Raw genomic sequence first — 15671 nt, forward strand, 5'->3', positions numbered from 1 at the left:
AGGGCGAAGTCTAGTCATCGCTCAGTAGCGTCCTTCAGTTGGGATTCTCCTTCCCTGGGCAAAAGCGATCGTGAAACTAGGCTAGCGATCGGTTCGTCTATGCCAGGGACGGCTAGCTTGGTGGCAAAGTCCGGAGCTAGGACGTAAAGCTTGTCAGCCAGGTTCTTGAAGTGGTGAGTTTGGAATGGATGAGACCATTCTTCAGAGGCCAGTTTGGCAATGGGGTCCGGCACCGGGATGTAGTGCTCAGTAGGTGCAGGGGATTTGAGGACCTTGGCCCCTTTGATAGCTGGAGTGGTAGATGTTGAAGGCGCAGCTTGGAGACCAAGGGTGTTAACTACCCTGCGTGCCAGGGGGTGATAATCTGAGGCATTAAACAGGCGATACGATGTATCCTCCTCATGATCCGAATAGTCGCTCCAGTCATCTCCTTCAACGTGGTCAGTGAAGGTTGATTCCTCCCCATACGAAGCTTCATCAAGACATCTGCCTCTGGCTACATCAAAGGGATTTGGGGAACAGGAAGGGTGTGCTTCATGACACGCACGTTGGTTCATAGAGCATTGAGGTATGGCAGGGACTTGTGGTGGTGACTGCATTTGGGTGAAAAATGACAGCATGCCTTGAAGTTGGGAAAGGAAATCATGGGACAGCTGCAGCCCCGTTGGAGCAGATGTTTGTGCCTGAGTAGCTGTTGGAGCAGATGTTTGTGCCTGAGTAGCTGGCTCCGTGGGTTGAGCCGGAGGATAAGCCCTGGGCGGCAACATGGAGGGAGGCTGGGTAAGTGAAGGCTGAGTAGGAAAGCCAGCAAAGTCCTCCTTGTCAGAGGAAGCAGCAGGTGAATGAAATATATCTCTTATTTGTTCCTGAGCTGCTGTGGTGGGGGTCAGCACAGAAGCATAGCGTGGACGCTTTGGTTTGCTATGGCTGGAAAGATGTTTGGTCTTAGCCAGTGCTTTAGCATGCTTAGTATTAGTTGCCTTAGAAGGTTGCGGCTTGGCTGTTTGAGACATGCCTGGCTGTTCTGCCATCTTAAATTCACTTTGGGTGCGGTACACGGCCACAGTGGGGGCAGGATGTAGGGACCCGAACGGGCACAGTGTACAACCACAGAGGGAGTAGGATACACTGGCAGATGGCTAAGTGCACAGCCACAGAGGGGGCAGGATGCACTATGGTATCAGCGTTAGTATAATGTAGGCTGGATTTCAGGCTTGGTACACGGCCACAGAGGGGGCAGAATGTACAGTATAAACTTTAGGCTAGGTACACGGCCACAGAGGGGGCAGAATGTACGGGTCAACAGCTCGTGCACAATATCACAGTCTCAGCACACAGCCACAGAAGGGGCAGAATGTACAGGTCAACAAGTTGTGCACCCAGTGACTTCCGGGAAGGATGACTTCGCTTGTGCCTGCTTTTTGAGACGAGCTCTCGTCTCAGAAGAAACTTTTTCAGTATAAATCAGTCAGAACGTTCTTTTTTGACTGGTGATGATTTTTTCCCGGGCAGGGAAAAACGTAGAGATTAACCATTAAAGCCTGTTTTTGTTTGGGAGGACTGGATCTCATTAATTTATGAGAGAAGGTTCAGCCAGCAATGCCGGAGGACGTCCATCAAGCTCTAACTGACTAAGTGACACGTTTATCTTTTCTTCAAAGAAAACGAACTTAAACAAGCAAGCATCCTTCTTTCTATATTTTTTTTTCATTTGGTTTAAATCGTTGCAGCAAAAAAGAGATTTGTCAATGAATCGGCTATATAAGAACTGCTGGGTGAGTTAAAAAATTTCTCTGTTATTCACGAAACTAAGGAGGAAAGAAACTGAAAAAGCCTATCTTAGTTTTTATTGCAAAAAGCTGGCCGGGAAGTGCATTCTAAAGATATAAACGGAAGAGGGATTTCTATTTCGAGGAGGGAAAAGAAATAAATAAATTTGATTTATGAACTTTGGAGCATTATATGTCTGGGACTATTTTTTTTTGGTCTATTTCATTTTGACGAATCTGCTTGTTCACGATGCTACTAACTCTTTTGAAGCTGGGAACTAAATTTGTTTTGTATTCCTGAATATAAGAGATAAGGCAGGCTGTACTGTCTACACTGTGACTTCATCAAGCCTGGAATATTAACCCAATTGTGACTGAAATAATTTTTGTTTTTGTGGTTTTAAGAATGGCAATCAGGAAAGTGGCTGAGACCATGGAAGAAATTATGTTTCAGAAAATAATGGATGAGATTGAGATAACGAAACAAACCCTGAGACAGGGTAGACAGGAGATGAAAATTGAATTTAGTAAAATGACGCAGGAGTTTAAAGAAATAGTTGATGAGATTAGAGATGAAAAAAGAAAAACTAAAGGGAAGATGCAAGCTCTGGAGATTGGAACAAATGTGAAATTGGAAAAAGATCTGGAGTTTATGGATACTAGAAATAAAGTTTACTGTTTGGAAATCAACGTTGTCTCTGTAGAAATTAATGAAGATAATAGAGATAAAGTTATTAATGTCTTGGATAATTTTTTGGACTGGAATGATGTGATGGAGCTTGACATAGAAAAACTCTATGGAATGGACTGCAGATATGTGACAATGGAAAAATTCTTAAGAGATGAGCCAGTGCATTTTGTAAAAAAGAAGAACAGAGATATGACTTTACAACAATATTTTAGCAACATATTCAGAATTGATGGCAAGAAAATATTTGTGATAAAGGAAATTCCCATCAGACTCTTACTATATGACTATGGCTATGACAGCAAGATTAATATGGGATACTAATAATGGAAGAATGGATACTGAAATTACTGGACTGAACAGGACTATTGAAGACGGAAGATGGAATTAATATTGACAATGGAAGAATGGCTATTGAAATTATTGGCTCAAACAGGTTTGGCGAGACGGATTAATCTATATATTTATTTGGATTATGACTATGACAACAAGATTATTATGGGATACTGATAATGGAAGAATGGCTACTGAAATTATTGGATTCAATAGGATTATTGATAATGGAAGAATGGTTACTGAAATTATTGGACTTAATAGGATTACTGAAGATAGAAGATGGAATTAACATTGATAATGAGAATGGCTATTGAAATTATTGGACCTAACAGATTTGAATGAGATGGATTAATCGACATGTTTATTTGGAGAAAAATTGAAAGATATATCTCTCAAGGAACTGAAACCTCTCTTTGACTTTTTGTGGGAAGAATAAAGTAATGTTTATGAGATTTGATGATTAATTAAGATAACTACTGGAGGAAAGTGATTTTATAATATAATTTAGGAGACAGGATTGTTATATATTGTAGACTTATAACTGATCTGCGACAAATCGGAAGTCAACATTTTATTTTATTGTTTAATTATTTTTGTTTTGTGTTTTTTTTTTGTCTTTGAAAATTTGAATAAAAATTAATAATAAAAAAAACAAGTTGTGCACCCAGTGACAGAGCTGGCAAGTTTCAAAAGTCTAGAGCTCAGTCACAGCGATAATGAATCAGCCACAAAAGTACAGGAGCTAGCTGTCAGCTAGTTGTCAGAAGCAGCAGCAATAGTCATGTGATAGAGGAATCCAAGTAGAGCTAAGGAACCCTATCTAACACAGACGTACAAGGAGCCCTTGCCAGCTAAGCCCCCTTGTTTAGTATGGGATAGACTGAACAAAAAAGGCGGGAAAAGAAGAGAAAAAAGATGGCGTCCGACCAAGGAGCGGGAGAAAATAACGGTCAAAATGGCGTATTACGAAGGGGGGGCAATGGCGGGCACTGAGCAGCCCAGCAGACTGTAAAAATGTCGGGCGCTGCCTCAGCAACGCGTTGCAGCCACAGACCCGATATAAGCAACACTGCTCTAAGTCAGTGGCGGGGCCTCAGGGAGTAAAAGACTAAGCGCTGAGGGGGCAATAGAGATGAGCCGCAGCCACCGGCTGCAAACGCTGCCGCGGCAAATTACAAGGCCGGGAACGGATCTGGGGAGGAGAAACGGCCGGAAAAAAAGAAAAGGAAAAAACTCAAGCGGCTAGGCAGCAGCCGATATCAGCCGCGGCAAAATTAAGGGGTCGGGAGACGGAGTCAAAACCGGCGCCGAATGACGAAAGCCGCCGCAGCCGCAAGCTCCTGGAGGGGGAAATAAGGAGGCCGCGAGAGCCGGCTCCTATGTGAGGCAAACAGCGGGGCAAATCGGGAGCTGTAGCCGCAAGCTCCCGCCTGAAAAGCTAGAGAACCGCAGCCGCGGTCTCTGCTGAACTGACAGACTCAAAAAGCTGGGAAAAAGGGACCGGGTAAGGGAAGATCCCCCCCAACAATTCTCCAGGAGACACAAACAAATTAAAGACAAGACAGAGGGAGAAAGTGGAATTACATATAACAACCTCCACACACTGTCGGACAAACACACAAGTAGACACAAGAAACTTAGCTAAGCTACGCTATCTGCAAATATAGAACTTGTTCGTACGAAGGCAACAATGTACTGGAGAGTGGGAGGGGCCTGACGCCCCTAGTCTTCACTTCAAAAACATTCTTGCCTTCGCACGATAGGTGGAGCTACAACCCCGCAGTGATGGTATACCTCCTATGGAAAATATCAGGATTAAACAAAAGCCGTAAGAATGAGTTCTGATTATTCTAGCAAACAAAAGCTTCAGGATTGTATCCAGCACAGCATGAGCAGATTTCCATTCACGCAACAGGGCTTCCTGTACCTCTCCTCTCCCTGTCCCCCGAACTCTACTCCAGAGCATCTCCCAAGCCTCTGGATCAGATTTTGAGAGGGAGAGGGGCTACAGAAGAGGGGAGGTTCCATTGCGGAAGTGGAAATCTGCTGTGTGAGCAGCACTGAATACAACCCCAGTTCTTGTTCTGTGTGCAGTGGCAGCAGAGTGTCGGTGTAAATGAAGGAAATGATGGTTATCACATAAACTAAACAGTAAGGTATAAGCACATCATATAAACTAATAAATTCTGGTTCTGAGGTATGGAAGCTACATAGCCAAACCAGAGCTAGTGAGAAACAAGTAGTAGTATCAGAACCTTCAGGGGAATGCCCAAGGTTTGCAGAAGAAGAAACATTGCTTTGAGATGCTTCATAGGAAGCAATTCATAAATTAAATAAATAAATCAAACCCTGGAGGCATGGGCAGAACCAAATCAAACCTCAAACAGCCCAATGAGGACTAGCCATGCTCAGGGGAAACAGAATAGTGAGTTTCTTTTGGGAGAGGGGGAAAAAGGAGAACCAGGGGAGAGAAGGAATGGAATAGACAACCCTGGAAAAGGGCATAGCTATCTGAAAACAACAAACGAGGAGTACTCTGCACACTGTAACATTTTGTTACAAGTCCCACTGGCAAAAATACATCAGCCAAATGTGTCTGTCTGTCTGTCTTATTTATTTATTTATTTATTTATTTATTTCCTGCCCTTCCTCCCAGTAGGAGCCCAGGGAGGTTTTTTTTTAAAAAAAAAAACTGATGGGCTAAAGGGAGACTTGGGAAGAGACAGGTCATAATATATGAAAGAGAGATATCAAACAACAATTATCATGATACAGAAGAATTATCTAACAATCATCACTTACCTTGGCAGTTTTATCCAAGCATATATTGCAATATTTTCCTTTCATAAATCTTTATTACATTTCTTGCTTGTTAATGAAGTATGAAGACCCACTCACCCCTTAACAACTGTTTAACCTTTCCAGCTTGCTATTAAATGTATTGTTTTTTCAAAATTAGAAACTTTAGAGAGTCAACAGGGGACTAAATAGTACAGTTCACACCAGCTGTGACCTCATGAGCATGAAGGGCTGCTTAACCCCACAATTTCCATAATAGCAACCAATTATAGGAAATGGGACAACCATACGTATACCATCTACAGAGGCAGTAGTTAACACAAACAGTGTCTTTGTGTGAGACCAGCAATTGTATGGAAACCACATCATATATGAATTATCCTAAGTGAAAAGACAATGACTGCACAGAACACAAGAGAGTGCCAAAAATCAATGCGATATTGGTTTATATCAACCAGTTTCCCCCCCAAACAGTTTAAGCTAACAGCAGCAGATAAAATTTCTGAATTTGGACTATGTGGATTAAACAAGCGATGTATAAATGAAAGACAACAGATTAGGCTAAGGCCACATTTTTCCAAGCCTTGAATATGTCCTTAATTGATGGCTTTTGTCTGCTGCAAAATAGGCTGACAAAGTATATATGGAAGCACAGTGAAAAATATAGGGGTTTTTTAGAAGACTGCTTTCACTCACCTCAGCACTTTTCAATGACTTTAAAAGATTGCTAACTGTTTCTGGAAAAGAACTGCCCAGCATTCTCCCCATTTTCTCATAAAATGCTCCAACACATGCCACTGCAGTGCTGCAAAAAGACAAAATCAACACTAGCATTTTTTTCACTCAGTAACATGCATGTAAATGGGAGCACCAAATAGAAGGTTTAAATATCTTTAGGCAGTTTTATGTGGTACACAGACTCTGGAAGGAATTCAGAGAATTCAAGTTTATATTTTGGCTACAAATATAATTTTAGAAATGAAAAGGTAAGAATTCAGAAGGATTAGCAATTAGGTGGTAAGTAAACATGCCAAGTTTCATTACACTTTTCAGCTTTCATGATTACCAAGATTTTTCTCCCCCAAGGAATGACTCACATTTCTCACATATTTCAAGTATAACATGTTCACCAACTGCAGTTTGGCATATTTTAAGAGTATTTTGCAAGGTAATATGAAATAATTTAATAAAGTGCAGCCTTCCTTGACTTTACACGTTAGATGCTCGCTAACAGCTCCTGAAAGCACAGAATATAATGCCAAATGGTTTGCTAACTGATAGTTCCAAAGATGCTTCAGAGAATACCCAAAGTGTTTTCACAATGCTTGGTAAAATTAAGTAATTGTTTGACTCTTTTTCTTTCAAACTATTTTGCAGTAATTTACTTAGAAAAATTAAGTTTTCAATCTAGTTTAGCGATGGTACAGTGCTGTGCATGGGGGAGTCTCACTATACTCAATTAAGCTCTATTTTTACTGTCCTCCTGCCTAAAATCCAAATCAAGAACTGCTTATTTGACATATTCCATCTAGGAAACATTTGAAATCCTTCTGCATACAATGATATGTATAGACTTGGAAATACCATAAACAAGTTTCTTCACATGGAAGAAAGCCTCTCTATCTCAGAATGCCCATAATAGATAAAGAATGCAGTAACACCATACATCTTCCTCTACATTGCAATTCTATATGCATCTGCCTGGATGTAAGCCCCAACAAATCTAACAGGACTACTACTCAGTAAATATAGAAAGTATTACAATGTCAAGTTATGAGCATGGCTATTGGACAAAACTAAACAGAGCTCTTTAAGAAGTGAATATTATATCCAGTCATCTGCAAGCCCACTAAACTTAATGGTATTTATCTCTGAGTAGACATGTATAGGATTGTTTCATTTTCTTTCCCCTTGCAAGAACAGAGTGGATGCTTAAAGATTAATTCTACAATCCAATGGGCACTTCCTTGGGAGTAAGTCCCACTGATTTCACTGCCTTCTGAATACACATGGTTAATATCCTATAGCATCTACATAATCTCTCTTTAAATATTTCTGCCCACGTGTTGTTTTCATTCCCCTTCCTCCCTCCAACTGCATCATATTCCTAATACTGTAATCAATCTTGTGACATAAAAACAGTAGGAAATTAATTCCATGCTTTCTCCAAGATATCAGTCATCTATAAGCAGATACATTCCCTGGAGAATTCTGTAACCCAGTACATACCATGAGTCTCAAAGAAAACACCATTCAAATTTGCTCAGCTACCTCTTCAGGGATCAATGTTCTTAGAAGTTAACATGTTGACCATGATAATTTTTTCCCACTTGTAACAACATTCCTTTCCTGTATGCAATCTATTACTTACAGTTTGGTTGGTAAGTAGGCTGATGTATCATCTTTACTCTTGATAATGTCATTACACTTATCAAGCGTCTGAAATACAGTAAAGGTGTCTCCAATGCTGTACAGAGCAGCAAGATTTTTTGCAAGTAATTTCCGGGTGGGTGGCCCAGGGGAACTGCTGATAAGACCAGTTAGCTGCTCAACAAGCTTTTTTTGTTTTTCTTTTACATCCGTCTGTTAATAAAACAAATTAAAACTGTATTTGTTCTGATCAGCACATTTCAACTTATAAATACTTCTTTCAGATGACTGCTATTTGTGTTCATACATTTTTATTTCTAGGATTTTTGTCAGTAAGACATCCTGATATCCCTAATATTTGGTGGCTTATTAAATGAAGCTCATTCATTAGCCCACTGGCCCAAACGCTTCTGCCATTTCTCTAAACTACTGATACAAATTCACTTAAAGGGAACTTGGAAAGGGAATTACAGCTCAAGACATAACAAGACTTTCAACAACAAATTATGGGCATATCAGATTTTTTTAAGAAAAGGAAATTAAAAAATGAATTAGTAAGCTAGACAAGAGATTCATAGAGTTAGACTTCAATCCTATACACTTATCTGGGAGTAAGCCCCATCAACAGGACTTATTTGTGAGTAGACATGTGCAGCTGTTAATGTCACAGACCGGTAACACAGTTCAAAGTTTTTATATTGTCAAGTATTTTGGCTATTTGGATTATACCAAGGTTCTAGGTCTACATGGTAGCTTGATCATATTTCTGAAGACAAATTATATTAAAACAACAGTAGTGGTGGGGGGAGGGGGACTTACCTTGTTAGCAGCTACCAGCACTTTGTCAAGAAACCGCAGCCATTCAAAAATGAAAACTGGTCGCTTTGCTTCCGTGATTTGAGCCAAAGCCTCTTCATTTAATAACAAGCTGTGAGCAAGCTCCATGGCTGGCTAAAATCCACCTTTGCTACAGGTGTACTTATTTTCTATTAGAAAAACATACCATAGAACCGCATATTTTATTATTTTTCTTATTTGTAGTGACAGTTTACAAACAACTCATTAATGATATTTAATATATCCCAGATTGGTAAATACTTAAATGAAGCATCTACAATGGTGTATTATTATTACCACACCTTAATACCAGATATTTACATGCTCCTATACAAAGAACAGATTATCTACCTGAAGATATGCTTTTTTACATCAGAAAATAACAGAGGAAGGTGAGGGAAGTAGAGGCAGAGGCACAATGTGCAACTATTTAATTACATGTTCTTCAGCTTAGTTACAGCAGGATACTAGGACTAGATATTGGTCCAAAGAAGGTTCTTCTTTGCCACAGAAGGGGCATTTTGAAAAAAAGATTTGAAGAAAGTTCAGAAGATGGTCACATGGAGGCATTCTCAGATGCAGTTCAAGGCATAAATGGAAGCAAGGGAGAAAAGATGTAGGGATTTAAGGAGCATCACATGATCAGAGTGATAAGAGGTGAATAATTTTGCCAGGACAATGCTGGGTGGTTGTGAGTAGATGGAGGAGACAACAGAAGACCAGAGAAAAGAAGGCTGCAGTAGTCAAAGTAAAAGATGACCATGACATGGAGCAGAATTTTTGATGACAGAAAGGGCTACATTTTTGTAATGTTGTAAAGGGAGATCAGCATGATTTGGCAAATGGACTGAATATGGAAGGCAAAGGAGAGAGATAGAGAAAAAGACAGAAAACCAAGGCTTCAAGCCTAATCAACAGGGTGATGGTAACGTTGATAATGAATAAAAATGAACACAGAGAGAAGTGCTTGGGTGAAATGAAATTTGGTCTTGTACATATTGAGCTTGGAATGACAATGAAGCATCCAGACACAAGTATCAGACAGACACTTAGGAAAAAAAGTAGGTTTAGATAGAAGGAGAAAATTATTCTGAGGTAGAGTTGCATGTCATCAGTCCTCACCAGGGCCATGACGAGTGCCGATGACTGCTGGACAGATCACCGATTAATTCGATCCACTATGGCCATTAATATTGTTCCTCAATGTAGGCTCCAAGGAAGAAAACCAAGGCGTAAAATGAACATCCACGCCCTTCAAGATCCTATTAAGCGAGCTTGCTTTCAAACAACTCTCAAGAAACATCTACCTAAGGAACTCTCTGAAAACGTCAAGGAACACTAGATTAAACTGAAGACTTCCTTTATTGCAGCATGTGAACAAACTATTGGATACCAAACTAAGAAACGTCAGGATTGGTTTGATGAGAATAATAGTAAGATTGAAGATATCATTGACAAGAAAAGGAAAGCCTTCCAGATATGGCAAAAAGACATTAACTGTGCTGCTAAGAAAAAAATCTATGCCAGTGCAAAGGCCGAGGTCCAAAGAAGAACTAGAGAACTTAAGAACGCCTGGTGGATAAAGAAAGCTCAAGAAAGTGCATTACCACGACCTCCTTAATTGTAACTCTATTGTGGCTGATGAGGTCTTCTCGCAAATCCCGCAACAACAAATTAGAAATGAGCCTGCAGTATCCCCTAAATTGGATGAAGTCAGTAAAGCCATTAATCAAACGAAGAATAACAAAGCTAGTGGTCCTGATGGGATTCCTGCTGAAGTCTTTAAACAAGGTGGGCCTGAACTTACAGAACAACTTCATAAGCTCATCGAAAAAATCTGGATGAAGGAGGAGATCCCAGAAGACTTTAGGGATGCCATAATTATCACTCGTTTCAAGAAGGGTGATAGAACAGATTGTGGGAACTACCGAGGCATCTCTCTTCTAGGTACCACAGGTAAAATCCTTGCAAGGATCCTCGCAAATTACCTCCTACCTATCTCAGAAGACATCCTCCCTGAATGCCAAAATGGTTTCTGCCCTTCCAGGGGGACAGTGGACATGATCTTCACTGCACGGCAGCTTCAAGAAAAATGCAGGGAGCAAAACCAACCTCTGTATATGGTGTTTATTGATCTGACTAAGGCCTTTGATACTGTAAATCAAACTGCTCTCTGAACCATCCTTCTGAAAATTGGATGCCCTGATCAATTCGTGAATATTTTGCAACTCCTCCATGACAACATGACAGCAACAATTTTGGACAATGGCTCTTGAAGTGATCCATTCAAAGTGGGATCAGGCATCAAACAGGGATGTGTCATTGCTCCAACCTTATTAGCTATTTTCATCGCCATGATTCTACATCTTGTTGAGGGGAAACTTCCCACTGGCATGGAAATCACATACTGAACAGATGGAAAGCTTTTTAATCTCAGTAGGCTGAAAGCAAAAAGTAAGGTAACTACAACCTCTGTCATAGAACTTCAATATGCAGATGATAATGTAAATCGCCGCACATTCAGAGAAAGATCTTCAAACTATCCTAAATGTCTTTGCAGAAGCATATGAAAAGCTTGGCCTCTCGCTTAACATCAAAAAAACCAAAGTGCTTCATCAGCAAGTGCGAACCAATCCCTCTGTAGCACCATCAATCCAGCTTAATGGTGCGATGCTAGAGAATGTCGATCACTTTTCTTATCTTGGCAGTCATCTCTCTGTAAAAGCTGACATCAACACTGAAATTCAGCGTCGTCTGAGCTCTGCGAGTGCCGCATTCTCCCAAATGATTGTTAATATTTTGCAACTCCTCCATGACAACATGACGGCGACAATTTTGGATAACAATGGGTCTCAAAGTGCGAACCAATCCCTCTGTAGCATCATCAATCCAGCTTAATGGTGCGATGCTGGAGAATGTCAATCACTTTTCTTATCTTGGCAGCCATCGCTCTGTAAAAGCTGACATCGATGCTGAAATTCAGCGTCGTCTGAGCTCTGCGAGTGCCGCATTCTCCCAAATGAAGCGTAGAGTGTTCGAGGATTGGGATATTCTCAGGGAGACCAAAATGCTTATTTACAAAGCCATTGTACCACCGACCTTACTGTACGCCTGTGAAACATGGACCATCTATAAACGCCACTCCCAACTTCTTGAAAGATTCCACCAATGCTGCCTCTGGAAAATTCTGCAAATTACTTGGGAAGGTAGGCGGACTAATGTTAGCGTATTGGAAGAAGCAAAGACCACCAGTGTTGAAACAATGATCCTCCAACATCAACTTCGCTGGACTGGTCATCAGGGCTGTGGAGTCGGAATCATGGAGTCGGAGTCAGAAGCGATTTTGGGTGGAGTTGGAGTCCATAGAAATGTACAGGAATACCCCCTGTAACAGACACTCATTTAACAGACACTTGCTATAACAGACATTCTCCAACTCCACCATACCCCACTTAACATATGCACGCTTTGCAATAACGGACACTGGTGGAACGCCCGAACTTGTGTTCCATGTGGCATGTCTGTTGCGAAGCGTCGTCTCCCGCAGCGTTTAGAGCGACCCTGAGCAACTGTCCTTTCTCGTCTGGTCTGCTTCATCCTCATTTTCAGTAAATAGTCTTTAAATTGTTTAAATTCTTAACTACAGTACAGTACTGTACTGTACTGCAATCAGAGCTCTGCCTGCCCCATCCTAGGTCGGCGGCGGCAGTGTGTGTGGGGGGGGGAGCACCTCGTGCTCTTTACAGTACTGTAGATCCCCCTGATTTCATTTTATACCTCTCCATTGTCCCATCTTCCTTTCCTGCTTTGATTGTGATAAAAAAATAAAAAAATTCTTTAGATCCCCGATTTCATTTTATACCTCTCCACTGTCCCATTTTATATCTCTCCATTGTCCCATCTTCCTTTCCTGCTTTAATTGAATACTTTTCTCTCTCTGCCTATCATTAGTTCTGGCTTTTGCCACTGCTGGCTTGTGTGTGTGTGTGGGGGGGTGCATTGGTGTGTGGGGTGTGCATTTCCCTTGCCTTCAGTACAGTACTGTACAGTATTACGTACAGTACATAATGGCAGATACAAAGAAAAGTCGTAAATCTATCACCTTAGATATGAAGCTTATTTTATTTTATGTTTATTTTAGTTATAAATGCGTTATTTACATCACTTATGCCCGTATATGACGACTGCAGTGCAGTACATGCATCGATAAGTGAAAAAAAAAGTGGTGCTTCACTTTAAGTACATTTTCACTTTACATACACGTTCCGGTCCCATTGCGTATGTTAATGCAGGGTATTCCTGTACTGACTCCAACTTCAAAATAAAATTAATATTTTAATATTAATATTAATTTATTAATATTAATACATTAATATACATTTGCCATTTATGAAGGACTCGGAGTCGGACAGTGGAAAAATAGAGGAGTCGGAGTCGGACAGTAGAAAAATAGAGGAGTCAGAGTCGGTTTGACATACCGACTCCACAGCCCTGCCAGCCATGTTGTTCAAATGCCTGATCACTGTCTTCCAAAGCAGCTACTTTACTCCCAACTTAAGGATGGAAAACGGAATATCGGTGGACAGCAAAAGAGGTTTAAAGATGTTCTCAAAGCTAATCTAAAAAATGTAACATAAGCATCAAGAACTGGGAAGCCTTGGCCCATGAGCGTCCCAATTGGAGATCTGCCATTATCAAAGGTGCTATGGACTTTGAAGAAGCACAAGTACAGGGCAAAAGGGACAAAAGAGCTAAGCGGAAGGCACGTCAAGCAAATCCTCATCGTGACCATCTTCCATCTGGAAACCTATGTTCTCACTATGGGAGGCTGTATGGATCCAGACTTGGCCTCCACAGTCACTTACGGACCCACTGTTAAAGACTTTACCCTGGAAGACAATCTTACTCGGCCACGAGTGATCGCCAATGAATGAATGAATGAGTACCAAAAGCCATGAAGTATGATAATGTTAACTAGGGACACTATATGGTGAAAAGAGCAGATGGCCAAGTACAAGTACAGCACCCTGAGAAATCTCAAAGGAAAGAGAGAAAGAACTTCTCCCTTTAGAAACACTGAAAGATCAATTAGACTGGTAGGAAGAGAACCAGCTGAAGACAGAATCAAGGACATAGAGTGAATCAAGCAGGAGAAAGTGATCTACTGTATCTAAAGCAACACAGAGATCAGAGGATGAGGACTGAATAGAAACCTTTCATTTTGGTAATGATGAATCACTAATGAGATCATTAGTGATTGCTGCAACAGCAGTTTCAGTGGAAGACTTGTCAGAAGGCCAAATGGAGGGAGTCAAAAGAGCTGAAGAAGAAAGTTTAGATAGTGTGAGTAAGCAACATGCTCCAGGAGTTTGTGAAAAGGGGGGAAATGGATATCGCACAGTAGTTAGAGATAGGAGTTTGTTTTAAAAAAAAAAGGAAAACTGGTACATTTGAATGAATGATGAAGGGGAGAAGAGGAGAAAGGCTGATAATGTGATGGGGATGAGGGATAAAAGCATTATTATTATTCCATTTCCATTTATTGTGCTTGGGAGATGGCATCTAGGAGGAACCAGGAATTCATAAGAAACATGGAATGGTTAATTGATAATAAGGTAGTTAATTCTCAAGTGTGATTGAGAGGAAAAAAAGACAGGGTTGAGAAGAATATATAGTCTCTCCCCATTCCCATCAGCCCAGGCTTATAATAATGATTGTGGAATCTCTGTTTTGCAGCTCAGGATGCAATCTTATTCTCGCTTACCTTGGAGTAAGTCCTATTGAACTCAATGGGGCTTACCTCTCTGTAGAAATGTATAGGGTAATACAGTCATTTGGATTTTTTCCTCTACAAGGGCTGCAAGTATTACCTGAAAGGTGTGAAAAGCACAGCATTTGGTGTCTGAAAAACCTTTCTCTGAGGTGCTACCCCAGAGAAGTCACTCATGGCGGAGGGTATTAAGACCACATTTTAAGAGGATGTAAGTATTTGTAGGAGTCATCAAGTTAAGGGCTTCCTGTAGAATCCTGTTTGTTGTTGGTAACACTATATTCTGACAAGAGTATGTTGAAAGCAGTCTGTGATCTCAAGATTCCTCTGCTGTTTGACATATATTTACGTGTCTACCTTTTACTACATCCTCAAGTTCTGTATCTAAAATCTATTTACCAATTGATTTTTTTAAATTGAAAATAATCAGCACAAGAACATCCAGGCCAACTAACAAAACAAATAACACTGATTTAAATATACAAAAAGATCAAAATAAAATTAAAAATGGAAGTACAAGCAGCTTTTAAAAAGAGAGAACAGGAATAAAACAATGAAGGCAGAATTAAAACACACTGACAAGGCCCTACTCCTCACCACTACCCACCTCATAGAAACAGGATGGGATATAAATACGATATAACAGTAAACTGAGAATCGCACCGCTAGTATCATGCAAACCGAAATTATCTGCAGCTTTCTGCTGAGAGCATATCCAGGTACTGCATAACGTGTATGCTGCTACAGCTACTGGGCATGCCCCGAATGCTTTGAAGCCCCACTCAGTTTCGGAGAAGGGCCCCCAGTTTCGTGATAAAACGAATCTTTTATATGCAGAAAGTCCAAGCGTCGGCCCCCTAAAAAAGATCCCCGAGAGGCCATTGCCAGTCACAGTACACAATTGGCTCGATGCACCAAGGGCATAAGCTGGCATAAGGCAGTGGTATTTATATATCCAGTCTCAGGGCCCTGCCATCCCAGGATCAGAGGCGGCCACAGCGACAAGGAAAGTCAACTGCCCGTTGAGGCGCCCTCCCACACTGAAGGCCGAAACATCCGACCGCGAAACCAGCACTCCGCCATAAGTTGATCCCGCTCCCTA

At 40.9% G+C, this 15671-nt stretch overlaps 1 protein-coding gene across 8 annotated transcripts in view; it reads right to left on the reverse strand.

The window, feature by feature from the left end:
- Positions 1-15671, reverse strand: part of HEATR5B (HEAT repeat containing 5B) — a 113922-nt gene that overhangs the window by 97731 nt on the left and 520 nt on the right. For 3 of the 8 annotated variants that reach the window (XM_061624712.1, XM_061624714.1, XM_061624720.1), the window contains exons 2-5: positions 14600-14669; positions 8782-8948; positions 7964-8175; positions 6289-6397 (exon numbers count right to left, since the gene is read on the reverse strand). In XM_061624712.1, the coding sequence (XP_061480696.1) occupies positions 6289-6397; positions 7964-8175; positions 8782-8907 (447 nt within the window). In that variant the 5' untranslated portion in view covers positions 8908-8948; positions 14600-14669. Of the gene's footprint in view, positions 1-6288; positions 6398-7963; positions 8176-8781; positions 8949-14563; positions 14670-15176; positions 15646-15671 lie in introns of those variants that run through there. The other 5 variants (XM_061624716.1, XM_061624719.1, XM_061624715.1 and 2 more) reach the window with 4 other exon arrangements.

The sequence above is a fragment of the Rhineura floridana genome, chromosome 4, assembly GCF_030035675.1.
Source record: "Rhineura floridana isolate rRhiFlo1 chromosome 4, rRhiFlo1.hap2, whole genome shotgun sequence".
Taxonomy (NCBI): Eukaryota; Metazoa; Chordata; class Lepidosauria; order Squamata; family Rhineuridae; genus Rhineura; species Rhineura floridana.